This window comes from Haplochromis burtoni, unplaced genomic scaffold (assembly GCF_018398535.1).
Source record: "Haplochromis burtoni strain Fernald_Lab_line unplaced genomic scaffold, NCSU_Asbu1 Contig_13, whole genome shotgun sequence".
Lineage (NCBI taxonomy): Eukaryota > Metazoa > Chordata > Actinopteri > Cichliformes > Cichlidae > Haplochromis > Haplochromis burtoni.
The window spans coordinates 817,897-845,301 of record NW_024582374.1 but is presented as its reverse complement, the minus strand read 5'-3'; the positions used below and the strand labels follow the sequence as shown (position 1 = coordinate 845,301).

The 27,405-nt window shown below is 38.6% G+C and overlaps 1 protein-coding gene across 3 annotated transcripts; it reads right to left on the bottom strand.

Annotated features, from left to right (window-relative positions):
• Positions 1 to 680: 680 nt before the first annotated feature.
• Positions 681 to 26,591, bottom strand: znf644b (zinc finger protein 644b). 3 transcript variants are annotated; one of them, XM_014332864.2, is made up of 7 exons: positions 26,356 to 26,591; positions 8,860 to 11,523; positions 8,142 to 8,270; positions 7,704 to 8,042; positions 6,157 to 6,279; positions 5,914 to 6,010; positions 681 to 5,009 (listed from the first exon to the last, which is right to left on the bottom strand). In XM_014332864.2, the coding sequence occupies exons 2-7, from the start codon at positions 11,507 to 11,509 to the stop codon at positions 4,832 to 4,834; spliced, it is 3,516 nt and encodes a 1,171-aa protein (XP_014188350.1). In that variant the 5' UTR covers positions 11,510 to 11,523; positions 26,356 to 26,591; the 3' UTR covers positions 681 to 4,831. The 3 variants fall into 3 exon arrangements, with proteins under 3 accessions (XP_014188350.1, XP_042072077.1, XP_014188349.1); XM_042216143.1 differs by having other exon boundaries at positions 7,704 to 8,270; positions 8,860 to 9,013; positions 9,128 to 11,523; XM_014332863.2 differs by having other exon boundaries at positions 7,704 to 8,270.
• Positions 26,592 to 27,405: the final 814 nt, after the last annotated feature.

The window sequence follows — 27,405 nt, the reverse complement described above, 5'->3', positions numbered from 1 at the left end:
CCTTTTTTTTTTCTTTTTTCTTTTTTTACACAAACAATATGTGGCACTTCTAAATAACTGGCCAAAAGGAACAGGTCACGATCAATGCTCCTGACCTTTGATTCACTGCTGCCACAGACACTGAAAAAATATATATATTTATTTATAAAAGCATAGCTAATAAAAAAGTCCTTCTGGTTGATGCATACTCTTTTGGGATACTGCCGTACGCATCATAAAAATTGAAGTAATTGAAGGTTTTTTTAAGCTGCCCCTGATTTTGATTTGCTAAATTGACAGAAACTGTTACCTCTGAATTAAATGCGTGTTTCGCTCTTTGTACGGGGTTAGCGCTTGCAGTTTTAATGGTGAAATCTCCAGAGAGGAGGCCCCTTTGATACCCATGGAAATGATAAGCATGCATTGGCTGCCTACCATTGGACCCAGTTGGCAGATGGCGAGCAGGTCCTGCAACAACACATTTCTTTTTGTCAGCCTTGTCCCCCTCTCTTGCTCTCTCTCTCTTTCTCTCTCCAGCCAGTGGGATAATGAAAAGCCCAATTCTGGTCATGGCTAACTCAATCTCATTATAATCTCTCCTTTTTTTTATTCATTCAGCCCCTTGGGATGCTGTCTGCCAGCGATGTGGCTTTCAACCTCCAGAGAGAACATCTTTTGAAACAGCCAGGAGACCTAATGAAGTCACAGAGTGGCACAATTATTTCCCAAAGAAGGAGTATTAATGTACTTCAAAATTCCCTCCAGAGAAGCATGATGACAATTGGTTTGTACAGCTTTGATCGCTGCTTTAAATACTGCCCAAGATAAACTGCAGGGTTAGCCCCCTTTGCCACTGGTAAGTAGAAAACCCAGAAGTGGCTCTCAAGCATTAGAAACATCAAATACCCAGCCAGTTCTGCTGCAAAACACTGGAGTTTAAAATAGCACATAGCCCTAATATTACTTTCTGTTGGGAATAATGGTGCAAAATGACACTGAAATGTGCATCTTTCACCCAACTGAATTGCAACAAATTTTGTTAAACATAACAAATAAAATCAGGTTGTGTGTTGTGGGGAAGGGGCTGATTCATTATCACATAAGACACCTTTAGACAGCTGAAAGCGGCAACTCCAGCTGCTGCTGCTAAAAGTTGCATCTGTGCTCTGTAATCAAAGAGACTTTTCTTTGAAATTAGAATGATGACGTTTTTGTCAAAAAAAATTGCTGTGGTGTTTGAGGTTGTTTACGCCACCACTTTCAGGGCAGATTAAACAGATTAATACATGATAAACACCAATCAACCTTAAACTCTACTCCATTAAATCCACTACAAATTCATATTTTGCCTTTATTTAAATCATATCTTTATTATTTTTCCTCTACAGCTTCCAAACAAAGTGACACCAGCACTCAGATTTTCTTTTGTCTGAATGTGAATCTTGTTGCAGCTGAAGATCTGTAAGGCAATGGCCATCCTGCACTAACACAAACAATGAATTTTCTGCTGTCTGAATGTGAAAGACATCACTTACTATGTACTGTGAAATATTTCCACTCACAGATTTCAAAGGCACTGCAGGTTTGAAGCAGCAAGAGAAAGTCATTTAAACTCACATCTGGCTTCACTGTTGTTATATTCATGCATGGTTGAAGCTAGCAAAATATTCATTTACTTCCACAAATATATAATTGACTTTAAAATAGATGTGGCAGAACATTAATGGGGAAAATGGGGATAAACAGCAGGACAACTGTGTTTTTTTGAGTTTCTATGAAGAGCTTTAATGTTTACTCACTAACTTTGGATGTTTGTGGCCCATTAAGCAGCACATATTAGTTGTAAAATAAAGTCTAAAAACCAGTTGCAGCTGCGACACAAACCCCAGTGCAACAAATGTCTCATGCCACCACTGACCCCACTACCACTGAATACCAACTTTGTCACTTCTACCTTGCTTTTATTTGTTATCTGTGCCAACATCGTAATTTAACGAGGTTGAAACAGCCTGCTAGTGAGCTAGGAGACACTAGCCAAATCTACTGGAGTGATAATATCTGAAAACTGCCATTTAATAGGCTAATGACACCAATGTTTGGGTCTTACAGGCACTGGTTCTGCTTTTTGGTTACAAACAAATTGGCCAATCAATTTAACCGTTTGTGAATTCTCATTTGTCAAGTTATTTCAACTGGCATTTGCCAAGGTTGTGGCTTGATTTAACATAATACATTTAAATAAAGGCAAATAAAGACGTCTTCAGCCATGTGCAAAAGTCTGTTTAAAATATGAATCTGAACATGTTGGCTTGATCTCACTTTTTTATGCTGCACACGTCTCTTGTGTCTAATCAACTCTGTTTCTGATTTACAATAAGATGGCGATATTCATTTAACATGCATCTTTTACTATTCCCAGTCCAGGAGAGAGAGATTTCTAAGGGGTTGGAGGGTGGAGCAGCTGCTGCAAGAGGTGACACATAGGAAGACATTGCTTTTATTGACAATGGCAGAGAGAAGTAAACGTTCAAAGGTGTGTTTGCACTTCACTAGAGCCAATGCTGACAATACTCATTGGCACAAGTACAAAAAAGACTTCTCCGTGTATAGTGAAAAATTGCAGCTGAACAAAGGTGAAAAATATTAAAGGAACAGTGACCAATGACTGAGTGACAGAATGCTGTCACCATGGCCTGCTCCGTTATGAACCTTCTTTCTGGAGTCTGTTTTCAACAACCCAAGTGGTTATCCTTCAAGCTTACAGTTTTACACCAAGAAATTTCCTTTCTCTCTCTCTTTGCCCTGGATTATGTTTCCCTGCTGAGGCACAGCAGAGGAAAAGAAACACAAAACAGACATCGTGTTATTTTCAGAAAAACTTTGGAATATATTTTTACATTGGAAGTCGAGTATGGATTTCAATCACCCACACTCAAATTGCCTTAGGACTTCTTCCAGCCAGCAATGTTTGTTTCAGTGTGCAAATGTGCACCTGCCTGTTGATCTGTGATTCAGCTAAGGTTTAGTAATTAACATGTCTTTTCAACAGCATATTGTGTGATAAACACCATTTTATTGTAAATGAAGTCTCTTGTTTAACCTAATCTCACCTTGCTCAATTATCCGCAAGTTCGTTAAACCTTTTGCTCAGTCCCTCATAACTGCTGCTGTAAATAATGCCAGTGCAGCCGAGAGGAGTCAGATGCTCCTCTAAGCATGGTATCACATCATATAAGGTCTTTTTATCAGATTAAAAAGATCTTGAAAAACGTCACTAATGTAATTTGGCACAGCATCAACAAATAAACATGTGTTTAATTCCTTAAATTTACAACACGTCTTTCATATCACACATGCTGAATATCAATGGAGCTGATTTCTATACAAATATTTGCATGCAAGTTTCATCAGAATTGTATGAATATTTGATTGCGGAAGATATTATCCAAATCAAATTGGAATTCTTAAATTGATTCAACAACATGTATTAATACAAAGCTAAACTGTACAACATGTTAGGAGATGCTATATCTGCAGTTTTTCATATTCAAAATAGGCAAGTAAATGCATAAAATAGTTATCCTTTCATGGCATTTGGTTGTAAAACCAGAGCAAGCATTTGTTTGATTTAGCTAAATCTAAATTTCTGAATTTTAAATATACTATTTGTTGGCTTTTAATATAGTATAAATCAAAAGTGTTACAATTGAGGTAAGTGCTTTGGCAATAGGTTCAGCCAGACTAGATCACACACGTCAAAGCCTTAGCTGTTCTTAAAATATACAATGTAGAGAATACAATTATGAAAATGTACTAAGAAAAAGGTAAACTACTACATTTTACTGAAAGGACCTGGCAAAAGTACTTATTCACATGCTGAAATACCTAAATTTATCTTAGCGCATAGCCAGAAGTCCTGTCATGCAAAATTTGTGACAAATTTAAGTGCAAGTGAATTTGGATAATAGGTAATGTTCATAGTATTTCCAGTACTTGTTGTCTTTAAACTGTTAAATATGAATTTTAAGCGTGATGTCTCTAATTACAACACATTTCCACTGAACCAAAGACAGCACCTTTGGAAACACAGAGCTAATCATAGAAAATAATATAACTTTTGTTACAACTAAAGAGGGTTTTTCATAAAAAGCTATTGTTGTGCCTAACAATGAGAATCAGATTTCAGAAATTAAGCTGAATGTTGAAGGTTAAAGCAAAGAACAAATGATGACAGAACAAGCTGTCCCAACGTCTTGAATGTCATTTGGATTAAGAAGAATTCTGTCTCTGATGCAGGTACACAGAGGTGAAATTGTACAAAGCATCCACAAACTAATGACACTCTGTACTGTGCGTACAAGTAGAGCAACAGTTTCACTGAATATTATCTCTAAAAGAAAATGAAACATGAAACACATTCAAATTCTTGTCTATTTTTAAAGTACAGTTCTCCTTCTAACTAATGCTCCTTCTAAGTTTTTGTATTATAATAAAAACCTTCTTACAAAAATCTGATTTTTGAGCAGTTGTTTTGTTGAATTAACAAGGCACTTATATAATGGCAAAAACATTTTTTGGATCATACATATTGTTGCGCATAATTTATACTGCAGTCAAAAAACAGGAATCCTATTAGTCGTATTAGCTGAGGCAAAGTGTTGCATTAAAATATGCTATAATTAAGTTTTTGCAAATATACAGAAAATTTATACTATATAGTAGCCTGGATAACTAAAATACTTCTTTCCAGAAACATGCTGGTATAGATATATATAGATATATCTATATATCTAGAGGGAGAATAAGAGTGAGAGAGAGAAATACATAGATCTGGAGGGATCTGGAAGTAAAACTACCCAGTTTCTGGGTCCTCGTGAGACATGCTTAGTTGTATTTTCTGATGAAGGGCTAAAACCTCTACCATCCCTCTCCCTGAGTGGGGTACGCTGGTGTGTAGAAGGTGCCTCTGTAAATGCCTGATCCAGTCCTCCTGAATGGAAAAGGGACCATGAAAAACTAGGTCGCAGAATCTGCAGAGATACACCAAAAGAAACTGTCAGTGTTTCTGGACTTCATGCATTTCTTCTAACGCCTTCTAACTAAGATGTAGTTTTATTCATTCTATACATTGTAATCAAAGATTCTCAAGTTTTCCAGTCTTTTCCATAACTATATAAAATTCATTGAGGCTTCAAAATGGCATTGTTAGAGACATGGGCACTTTAACTAATAGAAGTTACTAAACCATGGCTGTGTTTGTAACTTGACTTTTGGAGCATAAGTTCACTATCACTGTTATGCTGATGATACTCAGTCTTATCTACCTGTTACACTTGGCAGTCACTATATTTTAAGAACCTCTTTGACTGTTTGGATGATCTCACGTTCCTGGACAGCAATACATTTCCTAAAGCAAAACGGACGTTATTTTATTTGCTTTCCCCCAAGCTCCACAGATATCTTAACTATTACATTCAGTCCTTTCTCCATAAATATTAAAACCGTAATTTAAGTTCCTAGAGTATTCGTTGATAGTTTCTGGACTTTTAACCCTTTGCAGCAGGTGGTAGTTCGGTTCCAAAAAAACTCCTCAGTGATTTGTTTATAGTTAGAATCTAAGTTAGATCTAGCTGAACTACCAGGTATATGCAGCAAGTTTGAGCTAAATGCCAAACAGCTTCTCTGAGTGGCTCCTTCTGGCCCAAAAGAGCAATGTGGTAATTACTATTAAGAAAAGTTGAGCTGTCCAGGACTTTACAAACCACTGGGTGACATCATGGTGTGCAAATATACAGTCATAAAACTGGGTGCAGACAAATTGCTTGCAACCATCAAACATGCAAATGTCAATATTCCAGCTTGTCCTTTATACATCTGCCGGTTTAACCGTTGTTTTGTTGAAATACTGTATATGTAGCCTTTCATTCTTTTTACCTGCAGGTCAGTGTGCACATCTCAGTATTCAGTGAAGGTAAATTATTATTTTTAAGCTCCGGCCTTAGTCTTGGTTTCTTCTTCCTAAAATCATAGTCTAGAAAAAAAAGCACCAGAATTCTTTATCTCAAGAAATACATCCGTTTATCCTTGACATGAACTTCTAAATGCACATTTTGCAACATTTTGTCTCTAAATACAGTAAATATCATCTGCTTTTCATTTTACTTCAACAGAAATTACCTGCTTCTTCAAAAATTGCAATCCTCTTCCTGTGTGCATTTGCTTGAATATGACCAGGAAGCTGGGAAACAGTGGGGAAGGTGCTGTCACACTGAATATAAATCTTTTTTGAGTCACATTCCCCTGAAAAATAAAATAAATGATGTGAGTGTATTTTACATTTCCCTAATATTTAGGTTATATATTAATTTTATACAGTTTAGCCTGCACATGATACCAAATGTGACAAATCCAAGTTTACAAACATTAGAAGTTGAATATTTACGAAGAAATATAGAATATATTTGAGTTCATGCAGTAATTTTATTATCAGATAAACTGTTAGTCCCAGTGTGCGCTAAAGTCTTCTTCCACCTGGCTGCATTCTAAGCATCTTATTTGCACTCTCCTGTTTGGAAAGTGTTACTGGTAAAGTTTAACACAATCTTGTGTCTTCAGGGGGACTTTTTTCACATACAATTCACCACCTCGAGGGAGTCACAAAGGATTCCTAAACTACACACGCAGAGACACACACACAAAATCACAGATATATTCATTTTACAGGAAAACTGGCAACAATGATGCTGTACACTAGACTGCATGTTAATGATTAATGATATCTGGCATAGTTCAGTAGATATCCCAAACGATCTTTCAAAAATTAAAGAACCTGATTTTACTTTTCAGTGTATTTGTATGTCAAAGAAAAATATCCCAAAAATGTGAGTAACACATGATTTGAGAGTCATCTTGACCTTGAGGTGAGAAGAAATGAACTCGGTGGTGCATTTACGTTAATACCCAAATGTTATTCTACAAATTGCCATTAAATCAGTCTTTAGGACAGAAGACATGGGATAAAACGTCTTTGGGAAGTACACTGCAGCTTTGTCCTCCTTAGTACCTCACTGAAAATTTGATTTGGACAGACATTAAACAAAATTGTGGATTCGTGGATGATGGGCTTGTGACACAACATCAAGAGGATTTCATGTTTTTTTAATATCAACTTCAAAAGCACTTTGGTGGCATTCTATGCAGAGAATGTGTTTTTCCCACAAATCAAATGACTGTGAACAATTCTCACACTGTTTAACTGTATTCTGTCGGCAATAAACACGTTATCTGGGATGAGACATGGTAAATTTGTAATAAAATATGAATTAAAATCTGAGAATTAGTTGACTTCGACGCAAGTGAAGGCAGCTCAAAAACAGGGCACACTCTGAATTTAAAAGATATAAAGTTGTTGTTGATATGGATGCGGTTATGTTTTATGCAAGCCTAGCGTTTGCCTGGGTCAACATGCTATTCCTCTACTGATAATTAATTGAGAAATAAAAAGACAATTAAATAAAAAACTATTAAAACACAACAATAAATCACACTTAATGATATAATAGCTTGCATACAGTAGCTTGTCTTACATATGATTTATTAAATGCATGATAATGATACCTCAATTTTTGTTTTTCTGCTTTGGCTGGTTTTGCATAACATTTAAAAATGATGTATTTTACATACAGTATGATGGCTGTCCAAATCTAGACTTAAAGATTCCATACCAGCAGACCAGTTTGGTTCCCGACTGGTCATCTCTGTTTTGGCCATATAAGCGTTGGTCATCTCACAGATCATCCTGGTTGCATAGGCTTCTTGGCTCACTGCAAGCTCCACACTTTCCTGTTTGGCTTTGAGGAGTTCAACTAAAGTGCTTGATGTGGCTGTAGTGCCTCTTTCTGCTTCCCCATGTAGCTTCTTCCTTTCTGAGAGATTATCTACCAGGTGTTTACACACAAGGCTTTTCTTTATGGGATGCAGACTCCTTTTGACATGTTGGAGTTTCCCTGGGATGCTTGTCTGCATCAGAAAGAGGCCATTGCTGCAGATGAACTTCTGAGGGGCTAAAGGTTGAGAGGAGAACTGACTCTTAGTCAGAAGGTTGTTCCAATGTTCCGTTTTGTTCTGTAGCAATTCATTTAGTGCGCACAGCGGAGACTTACTGCTGCTGGTAACCTTTGTACCTATTCGTTTCAGGTGTCCCCTCACATGGTTAGCAATGCCAGTTTTGCTATCAAAACATTCCAAACACACAGGACACGTGTGTTGTCCTCGAGTTTCTGGCTTAACAGCTGTAATATAAGAACAGTGTGTCACAATTTAAGGAAAGAAAAAAGCTATTTTTAGTGTACATTTTGGAATGTGAAACTTTATAGATATAGATTTTCTATAGCTGCTTTTATATGTAAGTCATATAATAGACCCTACTGCCGATCACAGAAATACTAAATCGTAAACCCTATACCATATCCTGAAGTGCCACTTTGAAATGGTTGTGGAGCTTTGAAGAACTTTGACTTCTGTCATGGAGTAATTAACCAAAGCTTCTATAGAGGTGCGCAATATGCAATCCCACTGACTAAGATTATAGATGCTTGCTCCAACACATCCCTGGCTCCATTTCTTTCTCCTATCAAAAATGCAAAATGATTTTCTTACTAAATTACAAAATATAATGTTATTCATCTTTTGATAGCATTTAAGGACATACAGAACACATCTGATAGGTGGCACGCTTACACTAAAATTCTACAGTATGTGCAGGCACCTAATATTGTACAAGCTAGGCTATAATGAGGTAATCGGTGTTAGGGATATTAGTTTTGGCACACAGTCCATTCAGACTCGGTTTGTATTTATTATTTGTTAAAATAATCATACCTTTTTTTCTCATGCCAGTAGAAATCTTTCTGCGGATTCTTGGCTGATAGTCCCACAACGCCACTTGCTCCGGTGAAACCATGTGCCGGGCATTGTAGCTCACCCCAGCTCTGTGAAGATGTCCTCGCACGTGATTGGACAGACCCACTCCGGACTCAAACGTGGCGGGACAGTAAGGACAGGGCTTATGTTTTACTGATGGTGTGGGGGACATATCAAAACTATCACTTGGAGATGTATTAGGCAATTCTGTGGAATCATCACTCACTGTCGTTTCAATGTGCTCCTCTTTGATTATGAGCTGTTCTATGTCACTGCAGTCTTCATCTCCATCATCTTCAACCTTGAGTGCGTGGGGGCTTTGGTGTTTGGCTGTAAAGCTCTGCCTCTTTTTCAAATACCTCCGAGCATATGAGTTCCTTTCATTCTCGCTGCTTTCCAAGGAGCTGCCTGTAGCTTCGCTGGTGTCATCACTGAAGTTATCATCACCCTCACAGCCTTTCTTTAACTCCCTAACTGCACACTGTTTCTTAAGCCTCTGGCTAAGCCCAGGCAATATATTACCATTCATTCTTTCAGTAGTGTTATGCAAAGGTGTAGTCATTTTTCCCATTGATGGAGAATTTTGGCTTACTTGTACTTGTAAACTCCCGTTTACGGGGTCATTTTTGCTTCCCTGACAGAACATCTGGTCCAATTTAAGCTTCCTGGCTGTAAAAGCAGCGGCTGTAGGACGGTTTGCCAGCTTTAAGCTGCCAAAAGCCCTGCGGTCATTGTTTTCAGCATCTTCTTGTACACAGGTGAGATCGGTTTCCACATCCAATTTTTCTGCTGGTTGTAAGAGTAACTTTCCATGCTTGTCGATTCTCCACAAATATGGCGACAGCATGCTTTTAGTGCAGCTGGCATTGGGTTTAAACTGATGACAGTTTACAGTGTTGTCAACAGTTTTTTGAATGTGAATATCCCCCTTTTCAGTGGAACGGTCGAGTTTTTCCTTTAAAGTAGATTTAAATAGATTTGGTTTACATCGGGCCATTGTTTTATATTTGCCAACATATGGCATTTCAGAATGTTTTCCTAACACTACTTTGTCTCTCCTTGGGAAAAAACTCATTTTACACTGAAACGGAACATGTTGTGCTCCCTCTGCATCATTAGTATGACTCATTTTCCTGTTTTGAGGCTGGTGTGTGTTGAGGTGTGCAACATGTAAGTGTGCTACAAGTGTCTGCCGTGTCAAGGAAATGTAATTACATTCCTCACAAAAGTAGTAGTGCTTCAGATTATCATGTGTTTTGGTACCCTGGACAAAGACTTTTTGGCAGTTACAACCAAACGTGCACCGAGAGCACGGCACTGCGGTGGCCCCATCTTCAAATTCAGTCTTTTTGAGACCTTCAATTTCCTCCATAAGTTTTTCCAGCCTATCTTGGTGAATAATGATGTGCCTCATGAGGGAGTTGCTATCACAGAACAAAAGCCCACACTCTCCGCATATAAAGGGCTGTGAATCATTCTCACTGTTCACCTGATTATGCTTGCCTAAATGATACATCATATGTCTATGGAAATGTCTTTTTTCCTTGAAATTAACATTGCATGTTGTGCATGAAAAGAAAAGTGAATCTCGTTCAAGTTGCTCTGCCTTCAACTGTTCCACTTTTGGACTAACACAGTTTTCATCTTCAGGGTCATTTTCCTCATTACTGCCTCCCTGCGCTGTGCTATAAATATGGCTCTCAGAGTCTAAAGCTATGTTCCGAGAAAGGTCTTTGAATGGCATAACTGAATATTTAATGTCAGATTGTGTACCCAAAAATTCATCTTTGTTGCCAGTGTCAACACTTTCAACATCATTACCACTGCAGAAATGTCTGTAGCTGTTGTTAACCTTTTCAAGACAGCCTAACATGCTTTTTGTGTATGTATTGTGCTTCTTGTCTCTTTTGGGCATCACTTTGGTCTCCAGCCTTCTGTCGTTGTGCAAAAAGCATTTTCTTGTTGAATCCCACCTGATTACTTCAGTATTATCATAATCATCCAAGGAGACTCCAGACCGTTCCATGTCCCGTGGAGATCTTGTTTTTATTGTCTGTTTTGTCAAAGGTTGGCTAATGTGCATTTGCTCTGCACTGTCACCTGACAGCGTGGAATAGGCCAGTTTAGACTCATTCTCCTCCGAGTGAGACAGTGGCGTGTTGACACCTGGCTGTGTGGCCGGTGTTTTTACGTCGGGTCCCACTGTGTTCTTCCAAGCGTCTGATTGAAGCTCACTAGGTGGTGGTAACACCTCGGGGCTCGTGTCCTTCTCCGCTTGCCACACGGCATCCAGGACACTGTTGGATAAAACAGTGCCTTTGTTCAGGACACAGTGTACCTCTGAGTTGGGGTGTGAACCAGGTCCATTAACAAGTGCTCCTGAAGGCAATGAATTGTCTGCATGGGGAACAGCAGGGACACTGCTGTATACAAATGGATTCGGCTGGGTTCCATTTAAAGGGTTTTCGTGTTCATCTGAGGACAGACCTGCAGCATTGTTCTTCGGGGAGAATGTGTGAGTCTGTAATGGCTCCCGAGTACGACCTGGGCTGTCAGACACCGATTCCACGTCTTTGTCCTCTTGCGCATTCAGCTTCAGATCAGACATAGCAGCGATACTTTCTGAAATATGAAGAAGAAAATTATTCTGCAAACTTTGAGCAAGTCAAATAAAGCGTTCAACGTCTTATACATATCTACACGTATACACAGTATAAATAGAAAAAGATAACTCTTGCACATAATATAGTAAAATGTAATTCTTTTTCTCTCATTCTCACTGAAAATGTGGTGTTGTTGAAAAAATCTTTTTTTTTCCTTTTGGGCTATTCCCACTGCTCTGTAAAATGAGAGTGGTATTATTCTGTGCCGCATTATGATTTTCCAACACCCTCTTTCGCCACCTCTATTCACAACAAACCCTGCTGTTAGCCTTGAATACCCTGGTGAGGATGCTTAATTATGTGAGCGTACCTCTGGGATACAACCTTCCTGCTTCTCCACCTAAAGTTCTCAGTCGCCTGCTAAAATTGACCAATTTCCATGGGAACAAAGTACACCTCCAATGAGATCATATTGCGTCTTATCACTCTGTGATGGTGCCAACACAGATCCCAGCATGAGACTGTTGTTACTTGAATCCTGACAAATTGGCAGGCACACAATCTGTCTGAAATACAAACACAGACTCACACAAAGAAAACATACACTTTGGCGCATACACGTGGACAGGCATACAAATTCGTTTAAGAGTGGCTGATTTGAAAGCACAGTTACTCCATATTTATTTGGACAGTATGAAACCAAATAGCTCTGAGCTATTAAAAATAACTACAACTAAAAATGTGCATTTTGGATCTTATAACAGATTATATTTTGCTGTCCAGAGCAGATTTAGTCTGAAACATATGCTCAGTGGATTTGACATCCAGGGCTGGTCGCTCTCTACAGGAAGCTGCATTGCTAACGAAGTGGTAAATTCAGTGTTAATGAGTGGCTTCACTGTTACCACCTCAGAGGTAAAACCTTCCGAGCTCCATATTCTCCCCATCTGTTGTGGTGTTAAAGGTTCGAAAGGGGAACAGACGCTCTACATTTAAAGCGAGCTTCACTGTTACCCCCAAACGGCAGGGTGGCAAAACCATCAAAATATCTTGGTTGAAAATGTGCAAGCCTCATTAGCAGCCAACTCACACAACTCGCTTCTATATATAAAGAACAGGGGCTCAACAGAAAAGCAAATTTTAAAAATGTATTTGCTTCTATTTACTTCATTTAGTCAATGTTAAAAGGCTGACTTTGCCTTGCCTGAAGATATTTACAGGGATTATGAGCTTTAATACAGTTAAGCTGTATGCACAGATCAATCTGCTGTGAGCTTTTACTAACCCTGTCTGCTATTTTCCCCAAGACTCTCACTTTGTATTTTCAGTTTGGTAAATGAGATTTAGAAGCAATATCATGATCCCTTTTGTGTTCATCATTGTGTTCTGTTACACAATAGAAAACAATATAACACCTCTCTTTTATTGTGAAGTCTTTAACATTTTTTTTGTTCTTCCAGCACCTACAGCTTCGATCGTGCATCTCATCTTGTGAACGAAATGATGTCTAGCAAATGCAATTCTCTATATACTACAGCTAAACCTCCAAGAACTACAATAAATGCAGCATTATTGGTACTAACACTTCATATACTATATGCACCATATTCAACTATTTTTATTGCTGATTGATTAATGATTGCTATTTACAAACTGTTGCATTGCATTCATCCAGAAACTACACATTTAGAAAATAAAAGTACTGATTTTCACTTCACTAACAGTAAAAATGACTCAAGCTAACTCAAGCTATGCGGTTAATTTGATCTCCTGAAGCACGCTCTGATATTTGGTGGGCTGGGAAGCATGCCATGTACTCACGTTGGTATAGCTTTGAGTCTGGCTTTCAACTACAGCACGTGTCATGCTCTATTCCCTTTCATCCTCCTGTCATTCTCTACTGTGAACAATCCGAATTCGTGAAAATAGCATAACATTCGACTGTAAATTACTTGTTCTAGTACACAAGGTAAGGAGTAATTTTACATGTTCTTTTAGACAAGTTCCAATATTCCTGTGAGAGCAGACAGATATTCCTAGAGTCAAAAACCTGCCTCTATTATAATGACAGAGTGCAAAGGTCACACGTTGTTAGTTAAATTCTGTCATTATTTTCTCTAGATCTCATGAGCCATCTATGTTATAAGGCTGGAACTTGGAGCAGTGCGATGACGGTCTAGGTTTCCAGTCATTTCTGCTGTTTTGGACAATCATTAGAACAAAAGGTCAAGTGAAGTGTGAAAATCAAAGGCTAATAAGACAGAAAATATGGAGGAAGACATACAGCGGATGAAGAAACCCGAGCTTATATCATTTCTAAAAATGGTAAATACAGGAGAGAGGCTATGTGCAAAAGTATGTTACATAATGTCTTTCACAGAGTTTATTTTACACCAGCGAAATCAAAAAGAATGTGCCTAGCTGATGACAGTAGGTGTTGGAGGTGTAGGAGAGTGCACTTATCCCGGCTGTGATGGAAAAAGCCGTGCTAAAATCAATACGAGTAATTGGGGAGTTTTATCTTTATCCTACATGTGAATGCAGCCTTTTATATACGGTTGATGTATTTGTTTATGCTGCCTAATAATATATAACACAACAGATATGGTTTAAGTAAGGGACTGTACTTTGAGATGAGACAGGTACAATACAGTGGGAAATACAGTAGGTGCAGTAATTTATTGAAATGTGCAAACAAACAGAAATATAATATACAGTTTAAGGCACAAACAGCATTTGTACAATTCTAATGAGCTTGGAAGTCAATATTTGACTACTTTTATTCTTCAGCACAGCCTGAACTCTCTCAGGCAAGCTTTCATGTTATTTCTTTTTAAAGTTGTATTCAGGAAGATCGATTCTGTGTGGTAAAAATATCAGTAAAAATATTGGTGTATTTTCCATTGTGCATTTTTGGACATTTGTTTTGGTGATCTAACATATTTTTGCCTGAAACTACATCTAGAATTGACATTGCCATGTTATTCATCTCATGCCAGTGAAGTAAAGAATTAAAATCTGGCTATAGGTGTAGAATATTTGTTGTATCATTTTTGTGAAAGCAGACATTTATTAAATAAAATATAAAATAAAAATACTGCAACACTAAACTTTAAGTCACATGAGGACTACAAATTGATTGACCAGGAGGTTGGCACTGTAAGGCTGGAAATGTCCAAGCAAATTCATTCTTCTTGTTCAGCTGAAGACCCAGGCTGGCAGCACAGTGGAGACAACACTAAAGACCAACTGAGACCAGTCAGCCAAACCATTTCTGTTGCTGGAGCTGTCTGTATGGATCAAGAGCCAACCTTACATTCCTCTGCCATTGCCTTTGCTGGAGAAATGCCTGAACGAGGGGGGGCACAGTCCCTCAAGTACTGCACTACACAACTTCCTCAGTTAATAGGATCTATTGATTTATTTGACACAATGTGAATTTATGAAGCTGCCTCTTTAGTGTGAGAGTATCAAAGCGTGGCTCAAAACAAACAGACGGAGATTCAGCTTGACAATCCAGTAATCCCAAGGTGAGCAAGTTCTCAACGAAGGTGCCACGGTGGGAAAAAAAAGGGAGAAACAAACACATCGTAAAGTTTTTCTTCTGCTATCTTGGCCCTGCAGTTACCCACAGTACCACACACCAGAAAGGCAGGATGAAATTAGCAATGCACTGCCAAATCTCACTTCTCAAGCAGACTAACTGGCTTCTTGCACACAAAAAAAAGGAATGTGACACTACAAAACACAATTGCACATTCATAAAACACCATAAATTTCTTAAATTTGCACAAGAGAAAATAAAGAGCAAGTGGCTTCACACAGCCTCTTTGTCAGGATTACATAGTATTCTTTTATCCCCCTGAATTCTTGTCACCCAAAGGTCATTTCCATAATAATGGTCTCCATCCTCCCTAATGGGATTTCGCCTGTGATTATGTATGCCAGCGTCTTGTGCAGACACTATCAGCTCTGTCATCCTGAATTGCACAAATGTAATTACACAAAGCCTTTGATAACTAAACAATGTAATTTACTGCTTGAGTGAAAATATATATTGGAGTTATACGACTCAAATTATAAACTAAAGGAAAACATGTTATACGAGTACCACAGAAGGTATGTTCCAAAGAATATCACGTTCTTTATAGTATGAACACATTAAATGGTAATGCATGCTTTGAAAACAAGAATAAAAGCTCACAGGTAAGTATTACAGCAAGACGTCACTCAAAGGAATGAGTTTTATTCTTTTCAAGGCGTTAGATGGGACTCTAACATCTATGAACTAAAGATGAGGCTTGTCTCTTAGTCCCGCAAAGTATAAACAAAAAAAACTGTTAGCATATATGGGATACATCCAGTCTTGGAACACAACTTCACTATGAAGAGTTGATAAAAAATAAGGATTATGGTTTTTAAGATCTAAAAACAACATTTTAGTTAAGCGGCAGCCATCTACAGTGACTATGGCTCTTTGGCCTGCCTGTGTTCAGTATTTGACAGAAGACAGCAGCCTGTTACGTCAACCAATAAGCAGCCAGACAGATGGGCACGTAAGCTGTGGTTGTGCCTAAATAAGTAATCACTGATCCCCAATGTTTTTCCTTTTTATTTTCAAATTAATTTAAAATAAAAGTTTGGTTTACTAAACTTAAATCGATTATTTTATTGCATCCTCTCTAGTCAGTACAGCACTATGATGACATAATGATGACACTATAAAAATGAACAATTAATTGGTAGGATTTATTAACTGTATCTGACTTTTAAAGCCAGACCCGAAGACAAGACTTGAAAACAATGTCTTCCCCTCTACATGCACAATTTTATATTCTCAGCCCATGTAAGTTTCAGTGTAATAAGATAAAACCTTCTGAGTGCACTGTGCACCAACTAAAACTCTAACTGGATCTCAGTATTTCCAGTTTAGACTAATATGTTCACGCTTTATTGAAAGTCTAGAGCATCCTTGATGTCTTCCCAGCAGATTCAATCTAGTGCCAACCTTTATGTTTGTAATTGTGATTGTACTTACAGCTAGATCATGTGACATGTGATGTGGCCATATATGATAATGACAAAAGTTAACATGTAGCTTAGCATAAGGGCTGGAAGCATGACTGCTAGCCTAGCTCTAGCGTTTTAATAATATCGATCAGCAGGTTTGCAGCTCACTAATACACATCATAAATCTAATTTGTTTAATGCTCAGAAAAGTTCACTGTAAAAGCAACATCAGGTGTAATTTCTTACAGTTTTTTAGCGATGTTTACTTTGTGCTATGCTAACCTTTTCAACTAGCCGGCAGGAACTCTATGCTTAGCAAACGGAAATGCATCATTCTTCTTGTGTTAATTATTGTAATTAAATAGAATGAAATAAATTTGTGGGAGGCCTAAACAAAGAAATAATAAGTGGAGAATTTAAAGTTTTCATTTTGAGACAATGGGACTCAAAGAAAAGAAACCGAGAGTCTGTCTGAAAAAAATATGAACAACAGAAGGCAGAAAACCCTCTTGAACCTGTCCACAACAAACTTCTCCTCGGCCCCCTCTCCTGAAAAACGGGAATGAGTGAAATGGTTGTGATGGTAGATTTACTGATGAAGAAAGGTGAAGCGAGAACATTCGGAGTGATAAAAGGGGACAGGGAGCGAGTGACAGTTGGGTTAAGACAGAAGTCATGTTCAATAGCAGGTAGAAACATCAAACAGTGAGTTCACAGGAAACCCATGCAACCTTGTCTTGAAGGAGGATTTTCTGTTGTGTGGAGTAGATTATATCTGTTCAAGCTGCTGACACGGCCTCATTTGGTGCCCGTAGTGTTGGAGAGGGATTAAACGATATAAACTTTAAAGCTTTAAACAATACCTTTCAAAATTAAATGGATTAAGGGAGGGATGTCTGATGGGGATTTCCCAAGGCTTTGTTAGTTTTAAACTCCACTCCTTTTAAAAGGGGGGGAAAAAAACACAGCGCTTAGAAATTTCTCAGGCATGTGACTTTTTTAATGAGGCTCCTCTCACGTTGAAGAGGGCAGTGGGCACAGGAGGGCTGCCAAGCAGATGGCTCTCATAAACATCATATCTGCTCTGTTTAGATACATGACTTCTCATCTCCCAACACTGAGAGGAAAACAAACCCGACCATCACCGCAAGCACAACCCACTTGCCTGCTTTTGGCAAGCTGTGCCGGCGCGTTGAAATGGCACATTTCCATTTCCTGCATTTCTCCTTCATAACAATATGCATGAGCTGCACAATTGATATACATAACCTCTAATCTGTTATAAGTATGCAGAGAAGATGCAGCGATGGCGGTGGTGTGTATTTTTATTTAGTGGCAGTTAGGATGTTGGCTTTTATTAAATGTTATTATTACCATATGACTGAAAGTATATAAATACTAAGCAAGACAGAAGATGTTGCTATGATTAGGCCGATGCGTTCCACTCTGGCTGAGACGAGAAAAAAAACATGAAATATACATATATATCAAACTTTGTTGCTGCTGCTTCACTGTAGAAATGTGACCATCCAGATGAAAGCGAGTCAGTGTCAAACTGCTCTCCCAATTGAGGACGGGCTCCACATTGCCGAGCAGACATCAGTGAGCTTAAATTCGGAGGCATGTCAAGCATTGCAGGTATTAGGACGAAATCTCTCATTATCTTTCTTTAACACATAATATGAGCGTTCCATGGCAGAAACTGAGGGGGTGAGTGGGTGGGGCAGGTAGCAGGGGCTCAGCACTCATTAATGGCAGCCAAAGTGATCCCTCAGTAGTCACCTTGAATTCTATTATTAGACCAGGACTCCAAACAGAAACTGGATCAAGTGCGTCGTGCAGCCTTTGATTGGTTGTAGAGTCCTAGAAGCGGCTAAGATAAGTGCCACTGTGATCACGTGAGGTCAAAGAGATGACACGAGCTGCAAAGAAGCCAAAACTGTGCCTGTCGAAAAGTCGCAAGAAATTCAGAAGCCCACAGAAGCCTGTTTATCTAACTATCAGGGAAAGTGGACAGCTAGAGCACAGTAGCCTTGACAGCAGAGGGAATCCCTTGTCATTTCTCAAGGTCCACACACACACATACACAGACACACACGCACAGATGCGTGTAAGATGATTATTCAGTACTGCTTGTCAATTGTACCTTTTCAACTCGGATCAATGAGTCGTCTTGCACCGAGACCCTATATCAACGCCGGTCATTAACATGTGAGTGCCACTCTATCAGCCCCAGCTCCAAATAAATCAAAGGGTCGGCCACAGAAGAAAAGAGGCTAATATTTCCTCAATAACCCCAGAGAGACACCATGGAGAGATGCAAATTGCCTCCCAGGAGACCCCGGGGGATGTGAAGGAGAAACTCGCTGGGAGGCAACAGGAAGCTAATGAGTATAATAGTAAATGTATACATGGAGAGGGAGAAAACCCTCTCTATTCATACCAATTAATACAATCTTATCAATGGAAGTGTACTGTAGGAGGAGGGCCCGTGTCTAACCCCTTGCCCTCCTCCCCGCTCGCACCTCACAAGCATCTGTATTATTCAACACAGGCCAGGCTACGGTCATTAGCCCTGTGGGAGGCTGGGCCAGGCCTGGGGAGTTAAAGAGATTTTAAAAACCACTCACTCCTCACATCAAAACAAATCGGACCAAATCAAAGAGGCTCAAAAATGTCCTTTCTTTGAGGGGCGAGGGAGGTAACAGCCATTGTTGTGAAAGGCGGCTTTCTGCGACATCAGTGTTAAAAAAAAATTGCAGAAAAATACAAGCTAGCTAAAAGTGTCTTCATCAATCATGCTGCTTTTGTGAAAAACGATTACACGTTATTATAATGTCATGATATCAGATAAGAAGTTTAAATCTTAATTGTGTTAAATATCTTTGCATAATAACTCGAAAATTATGACATTCATGTATTTAATCAGTTTAATGGTGCTTAATAACTGTGACTTTGGAGCTTTCATTATTTTCTATATCATTAGCAGATTAACAGGATTTTTTCTGTGCGTTGTTAGAAAGGTGGCGTTTTACTGTAGCTGCTGACACCATATTAAAAATAAATAGATTAAAGATAACAACTGGAGTAAGGTCATTTTTAGAGGTTGGTTATAGTTTTCACTGAATCTGGTATAAAACTCAAAAATCAATACTATATACATGTTTAGGTCTACTTGAGTTATTACCAAAACCACTCTAACAACATCACCATTGCACCTGCAGCTACTGAAACTTGCTGAAAACATAAAAAAACAAGCATAAACTAATATACAACATTTTACTTCTGTCAAATATTGATTGTGATGCTACGATGTTAAAGCTTCTAATGACAACCTGAGGAGTTGCTATGCTTATTTCAGTATTTCTGCTACAAACACTGAAACAGAACATTTCTCCACTGCACTGCTACTGGTCAAAGATTCCACATGAAATTGTCCAGTAAAGTCGTATAGCCTTACCAATAAAGATTTTGGGAGTGAGCTGTAGTTTAGAGATGCTGCTGAACAACATAAAAGGGCAAATAAATGCTTCAAAAGCTCTAGAAGAAGCAGGCCTGCCACTATCTTTTATTTTGAAGGTCATTTAAAAGGCTGGATAATATACCTGGCAACAGCTGATTGGAGGAGGATTTGCCTCCTAGAGATCGCCGAGGAGACTGAAATGAAGGTTAATCACTATATAACTTCCTACATGTATTATCCTACACTCCAGATTTCATTGAGCATGTCTGTAAAAGCCCTCCGTCAGCATAATTGCACCTAACCTGTGCCCCGCATGCTCAAATCTGTAAAATATCACATCCAACTCAGAGAATAAATGGGAAATTAATGAGGGAAGTGCTGAGCTCAACCTCAGATAGGTATCACAGAAAGGGTTAGCTGCCTCGCAGCTCATGTACAATGGAAGCTCGCTAATCCCAACCCTCAAAGATAGAGGTTGTTTGGACTTGTGAAATGTTCAGAGGGATAAATGCAAGACCATACTGATTTGACATTTTTGCAGACTTGTATGCATTGGATCAAACTTGGAATATAAGCGATAAGTATATTTTAGGTTGTGGTAGTTCAGATGTAGTCATGCAAATATACTAAAACCAACCTACTAAGACAGAATGATTGTGCACTTAATGATCTGTGCTGATTTAATTTCTGTACATGTTCTAACATGTAAGTCATAACTGTATATAATTAGAATTTTATAAGGATTTTTCTTTAGGTTATTTATCTTAAGGTTTCATACAAAAAAAAGAAAAAAAAACATGTACCAACATCAACTCGTTATAGTTTTCCTATTTATATTAATCACTGACTACATAGACCCCCGTTAACTGATGATGCTCTTCAGTGTCTCATTTCTTAGAGTGAGGGCTGAGAGTATCAGTAATCATATTCTGCCCCTTAGTGGAGGAAATGGTCCACAGCCCGAGTGAAACAGGATAAGAGAGGGCTTGATCTGCAAAGGCTGAACAGCAGACTGGATTGTGGACAGCTCAGTGCTTCAATCAGCCTTTGATGGACTGCAATAATCTCACCTGCCAGTGAATTAAGATTCAAGTAGCTCAAGTCCTTCTCTTCTTTAAAAGAAATTCCTCTCCAAGAAGAAGTCACTCCCATGACTATTTAAAAGGGGGTACCACTCAATTTATATGTAAATTTAGATTTAGTAAGACCAAAAGTATTACAAACTTGAAGCTAAAAAAGAAAGTAAATTAGTAGTTTGGAAGTTGTCAACATTAACTGTGTTCAAAAGCGACTTATTTGAGGCATTTTATATAATCCGAACGTATCACGTGTCAAAGAATCAGAATGCGAGCATGCACCTTTAACCCCAGGTATTCATCTACAATACATTTCTAAGAATCCTTCACAGTAGAGCTGCCGTCACAAATCAAGGAAATGAAAAGCTCTCACATTATCTTCATACTGTTTGCAGCAGAAGTGGCAGCAGTGAATGAAGCAGGACAAAGACAAACAAAAGAAGAGTTTAAATTGCAGAAACAAATGCAAAACCACAGAAAAAATAAAATCGATTTGTTACAAATCCTACTTGTGGTTGCCGTTAAGTGGTTGAAACCCAATCTTTTCTCATATTAAAAATAAGGTTCGTAAACCGGGGATACTTTCAGAGATGGAGCCAATAACAAAAGGTAAAAAGGTAATGTAAAGAGGTGGAACCTTAACATGGCATTGTTAAAGCTATGATGCCATCCAACCCATTTCATATTGTTATAAACTGCATGCCATTTCACATCACTAAATGTTGTTAAATACAGCTAAAATGTTGCAGGGAGTTTGACTTATTACATTAGGATAGGCTGCCAAATGATTACTGACATTGTGTATGAAAGCTGGTGAAACCTGGTGTAATGAAACCATGCCATATTTTTTCATTAATCTGTTGGGTCAAAAAATAGTAATGTTACAAAATTGTTGCTTTTTAAACCAGAATGCTGACAAAACTTCTAGACAAACAGCTTCTGCAACATCTGTGCTTCATTCGATTTTACTAGACCGTTTACTGACATTTCGCTAATACAAACAGAGAAGAAGCACATAGCATCCAGCAGTCAGCTGAGTATTTACTGACGGTACGATGCCAGTGTCATGGCAATTCCAACATCAGAAATCACAAAAGTCACTTATATTTTAAGGAAATTAAACAAAGACTCGGGGATTGTAAACACTAACTGTGTGTCAGTGATTCTGTTTCACACTGGAAAATAATCAACAGCCAGCTTGTCACTCCCCGCAACCTGCCAAGAGTAGGAGTGGAAGCACTGACACATGTAACTGACATCTCAGATTTAATTTGACTGGTAATCACACCCAGCTATAGTTTCAGAGCATTTCACACATCTGAGCTACAGTTTCAGGTGTTAAGCTGGTAAGGAGACACGCGACTGTGCCTCTGCATGATAACACCTTCTCAGAGAGGGTCACATTTTAGGTTTATGCTCCGAGATTATGATTAGAATAATGATAGCAGAAGAAAGTTAGACACACACACACTTTGTTGCTTTACAATTAAAACACAATCAACACACATTTTAAGCTCGCCTTTACTGCTCAAATACATTTATTTCAGTTCAGCGGCTCTTTGAAACAAATTATGGACATGTATGCTTCACTGCATGTCACCTTGTTGTGATTCTTGTCTGAATACTAAACCATGAATGGATCATTATGACTTCTAAAGAAAGACAATATCCTATTAATGCTCCTGTCTTTTGTCATATGGAAAAAAGCTTGATATGGATAATCATGCAGTAAATAAAACAAAAGAACAAATCAGAACGCCCTAACTTATCAGTGTATGTTGAGGCAATAATTACTCCACACTGTTCTCCTAAAACACCTCTAACAGAGCCAAAAGCAGGTAAATGTTCAGAAACTTTAGAATTATTATGCTGACAAGCTGCACACTAAACGGATCACATGAGGGGAGAAGCCTTGGTAAGATTTTGTGAGTCCATCTGACACACACTGCCGGAGGGGATATGTCTCCATTCTCAGCAGCTTTCTTATTGTTTTGGAGCCGTTAAAATCTTCACTGTTTGTGCGAACTTAAGCAATAATAATTTTCAAGTTAACCAACTTTATTTCTGTAAGAATTTTTTTGCCTTTGGTGTTTCAGCTCTTTTGCCTGTTTTACTTGCTATGATCAAGTATTACTGGAAAAATGCAATAGCCAAGCAACCAAAAATGATTAAGGCTGCAAATGTCACTGGGCCAACTTGACCACACTCGGTCATCAGTAAATGCAATCCACACAGATGTAAGGAAAAGAAATGACCACGCAGAATGAAATATCATCTAACTCCATCTCTTTCTGCTAACACACACTGTACAAGCAGCACTTTTCTTAACCTGGGATCCACCAATAAGACCAGGTTAGCTAACTTATTTATTTATATTAAAATCAAATCACTGGAAGAGTAATGAGAACGCAAGCGTAAAAATGTATTTCTGCAATTTAACTGAGTGAAGTGGTCTGATCACCTCACTTTTGCATATTTGATGAATATCACAGGAGCCTTTTTGTTTGAAATAATCCTGCAGATTGTGAGAAACAAGCTGTTTCAGCTTCCTCTCATTGAACCGCCTTTTTCTGATTGGCTCTCTCTCCCAAACAAAAAGATTTAAAAAGCAGGTGGGTGGAGCTTCTGTTTGGCTAAAGCCCTACCCATGTTCCATATTAGGGTTGTCCGCCCTTTTAGACTATAAAAAATAGTCTATGAAACTTGTTTTATGAAATATATTAAAGAAGCTAATTATTATTTTCTGAAGCTAAAAAGTATTGTCAGCATATTTTAGAGCTGATTTTCTTGTTGACAAACAGATCACGTGTCATTTTATGTGACTCTCAAAACAGAGCATCAGTTTAAAATCAGATTCGTAATCCTCATTATAAAAATGTGACAAGGCATGAGTATCGAGGTAATACATCAATAGTAAGTAATAAATCAAGTATTTGTTTTAACCTGTTAAAGAGGGTTTTGACTCTCTGGGGCCCCAACAGAAAATGATAGAGCAATATTTACAATATCAAGCACAAATCAAGTTCATTATTTACTGGTTTCGGAAAATTTGTAGGCAAGAAAAAAAACATAATTTTTACACTAATCAGTGATGAAAATAATTAGTCACAACCCCGATATATTGTCAAGGCATGGCTGTATAGCTTTGGTATAATTCGCTAGACTTCCTTGTGGGTAGAAATCACACTTAAGCATCACCACAGTTATCAGGAACAGGCGATATCCACGCGTTCCCTCGTTATTTTTAAATTGAACACAAAAATGGTAGAGCAGATCAGCTACTGATTGGAAGGTCGGTGGTTCGATCCTTGGCTTCCCCAGTCTACATGTCAAATATCCTTGGGCAAGATACTAACCCCAAGTTGCCCTCCGATGCGTTCATCGGAGTGTGAATGCGTGTGAATGTAGATTACTTTGCACTTGTGTTTAGAAGTGCTTGTATGAATGGGTGAATGAGGCATGTTGTATAGAGTGCTTTGAGTACTCCGGGAGAGTAGAAAAGCGCTATATAAGAATCAGTCCTTTCACCATTTACCAAAAATCAGGAAAAGCTTTGTCAAAGAGGATTAAAATTTAAGAAATATGTCAACTGGAGCTAAAATGTCCTTAGTCAGTTAAGCAGTTACTAGTTTAACAAAATATTTTGCACCACATTACATAAAATATTGGACAAAAATGCTAAAAAAAAATATTTTGTCTCAAGCTTTAAATGTAATGATTTCCTGCTTTTCACTGTTTTATGCAGTAGTTGAGCATTTGCACTGCTGAGTGGCTAAAACAAGCCCTCACTGACGTCATCTTGGACTCTGAAAAACTGGGTTGGACATTTTCACCATTTTATGTGGTTTAGAATAATGAAACAATATCTGGTTTCAGGCCCAGTGGAAACTGAACTGGGCTTGAAATGTTCACCACCAAGAGAAACACTACAGTGGTCCAGTCAATGTGGTTCTATGAAAACCTCCCGTCTGATATATTCCTGCAAATTCTTGGTCGGAGCATCTGATTACTAAAATATCTCATCTCTGCAGCTGTTCCTCAGCTGAGTTGCTAATTCAGGCCAGTGTACTCCCATTTAAGAAGTCCCACGTGTCTTCATTTATAGCTGTGTAAGCAGCCAGCCAGGCCAACAGAGAACACGTAACTGTTTGCTATGCTGTGCATTCAGGGACTTCAGGCATCTTGGTTAAAATATTTGACCTTGTCAAGTGACATATAATCAATTTGTGGATAACATGCCTCAACCATCTGATTTATTTAGTCGAGCAGTTGACTCCTTTACTCTCTGCGGTATACTAATGCGGTAAAACCAACACTAGGCTGTTAAGCTGCAGCTGCCTTCTTTCTATAGCTGTTTAAGCTCCTCCTTAGACACCTGCAGGGAGTGATGGACTCACTTATGTAGGTCTACACTTTGATTTGACTAAACCTCCAGCATAAAGGTGATAACAGGAATGTGATGCACACTCACAGCAAAAAATTGTAAAACCCTAAAATCACAGGAAACACTCATTATAAATATAAATCTGAGCTCATAACTAAACAAAATTATAATAAAGCAATGTTTCTCCAAACGCCACATGAGGCGCCCTCTTGATAAGTTCATTGTTGCTTTTCAGGAAAGAGTTTTCTTACTGTATGTTCATCTTGACTGGGTGTTGTGGGTTAACTGATTAACAGAACTTCCTCACCTCTCACCCAGTGACAGCTAGTACAGGCTTCTGCTACAGGATGCTGTATCGTTCCAAGTACACTACATGCATTTAGTTCATAGCCACTGCTATGACTCAAGGTCAAATGCAACCTCACTCATGCGTTCATCTATTCCCTTAACGAATGCTTCTCCAGTAGTGTTTTTCCACTGTATTGCCAGCTCAGCCACTAAAAGCCCAACTTAGGGTCTAAACCCTGCATGCTCTTTGAATTAAATTCTATTTTAGCCACTGGCAATTCTGGCAGCATAAAACTTTCTTAGTGTCCTGCATCACTCAGTTTGCTATGTCTTGTTCTTTTCAGCAAAAAGCTCCCTAGCTAAGAGCCGTGACTTTACTTTGACTGGCTATGCGACAGCGAGCTTGCTGCTCTTCCCACAGACGGAGAAACTCCAGCAGCGATATCTTGGACAAAGAGTGAGTGTCGCAATAGTGAAGCAACTTAAGTTAAGGTAAGACTACAAAGCTGCCGCCTGTTATCACTCACTGCGGTGTTTTGCCTTCACAGCGACCTACGACATAAGTGACACATCACCGACTAATGGCCGCACCTGCTACGACGTATCCCTGCGCGCATCTGTAACACCTACCTCAGGACGAGCGCTCATGTCTTCAAGTTTGTCACTGCGCCTGACACCGTCTTCTCTCCCTCTATTAGACTGTCGCCATTTTGCTGTAAAAGCACGCAGGTTGCACTCTGGACTGCAGGAGAGGGGTGTTCACGGTAGGAGGTAGAGAAACGAGCGTCATCCGAACTGCACACCTACACCTTGTGTCCACCTTAGTCCAAAGAAAACGGCGCATTTGCACTGTTAGATTATCAAACGTCCTCGAATTTGACATTGTAACAATTAGTGAATGGCATAAATGACCTTGACCTGATTATGAATATTTTTGAGCTTACCTGCTCTTACAGAAACACGCACTTTATAATAATAATAATAATAATAATAGTAATAAGCTCAAGACGTTTTAGTCGCATTAGATTAAATTTTGCATTACATTTTTAATCGAGATGCACGTATCCTTTGATACACTGTGCTTCCCCAAGCTGAAATAAAAACTTGAAGTGCAAGCAGGACAGGACAGAAGGGGTTAAATGTCTCATAGTGTATGTGACCTTGAACTGCATTTGAAAATGCATCCAATGAATGAGTGAATATGGTGGAGGAAAAATGCTTCTGTTGTATATTTAATGTCCAATTGGTCTTGTACAAGTAAAGCAGTGAGCTTTAACCCTCATTTAAATTGTAGCATAATGACGCAGAATGCATTATTAATACCGTCTCATGTTTTCTCAAGTGTTATTTCCATGTTTCCACTGGAAAACCACGAAGCTTATCAAACTTCATGAGTCAGGGGGAAGAAAAGCGTGTCATCACGTGCTTCAGAGAAGTGTGGTGGTATTTATTAACATTTTTGTTAATGTTGCCTTACTCCACATGGTTCCTTTTAGACAATCCAGGGCGTGTGATTAACGAACCTCAGACGCTGAAGAAGATCTCTGGATGGCGTGCAGAAGATTTTAGCAAACATATCCAAAAGACTGGTGCAATCTTACTGCATAAATTTCACTTAACTTAACTCTAGAGTCTAAAAAACACCTCAGTCTGAATATTATGATTTTGCTTCATAGCAAA

Excerpts from the sequence above, each read along its gene's own strand:
- znf644b (XM_014332863.2), bottom strand. The coding sequence starts at position 11,509 with ATGTCTGATCTGAAGCTGAATGCGCAAGAGGACAAAGACGTGGAATCG. Across the intron at positions 6,280-7,703 it reads GGAACCAAACTGGTCTGCTG|GGGAATGTGACTCAAAAAAG; the intron begins GTATGGAATCTT and ends TTTATTTTTCAG. Across the intron at positions 5,010-5,913 it reads ATGTGCACACTGACCTGCAG|ATTCTGCGACCTAGTTTTTC; the intron begins GTAAAAAGAATG and ends GTATCTCTGCAG.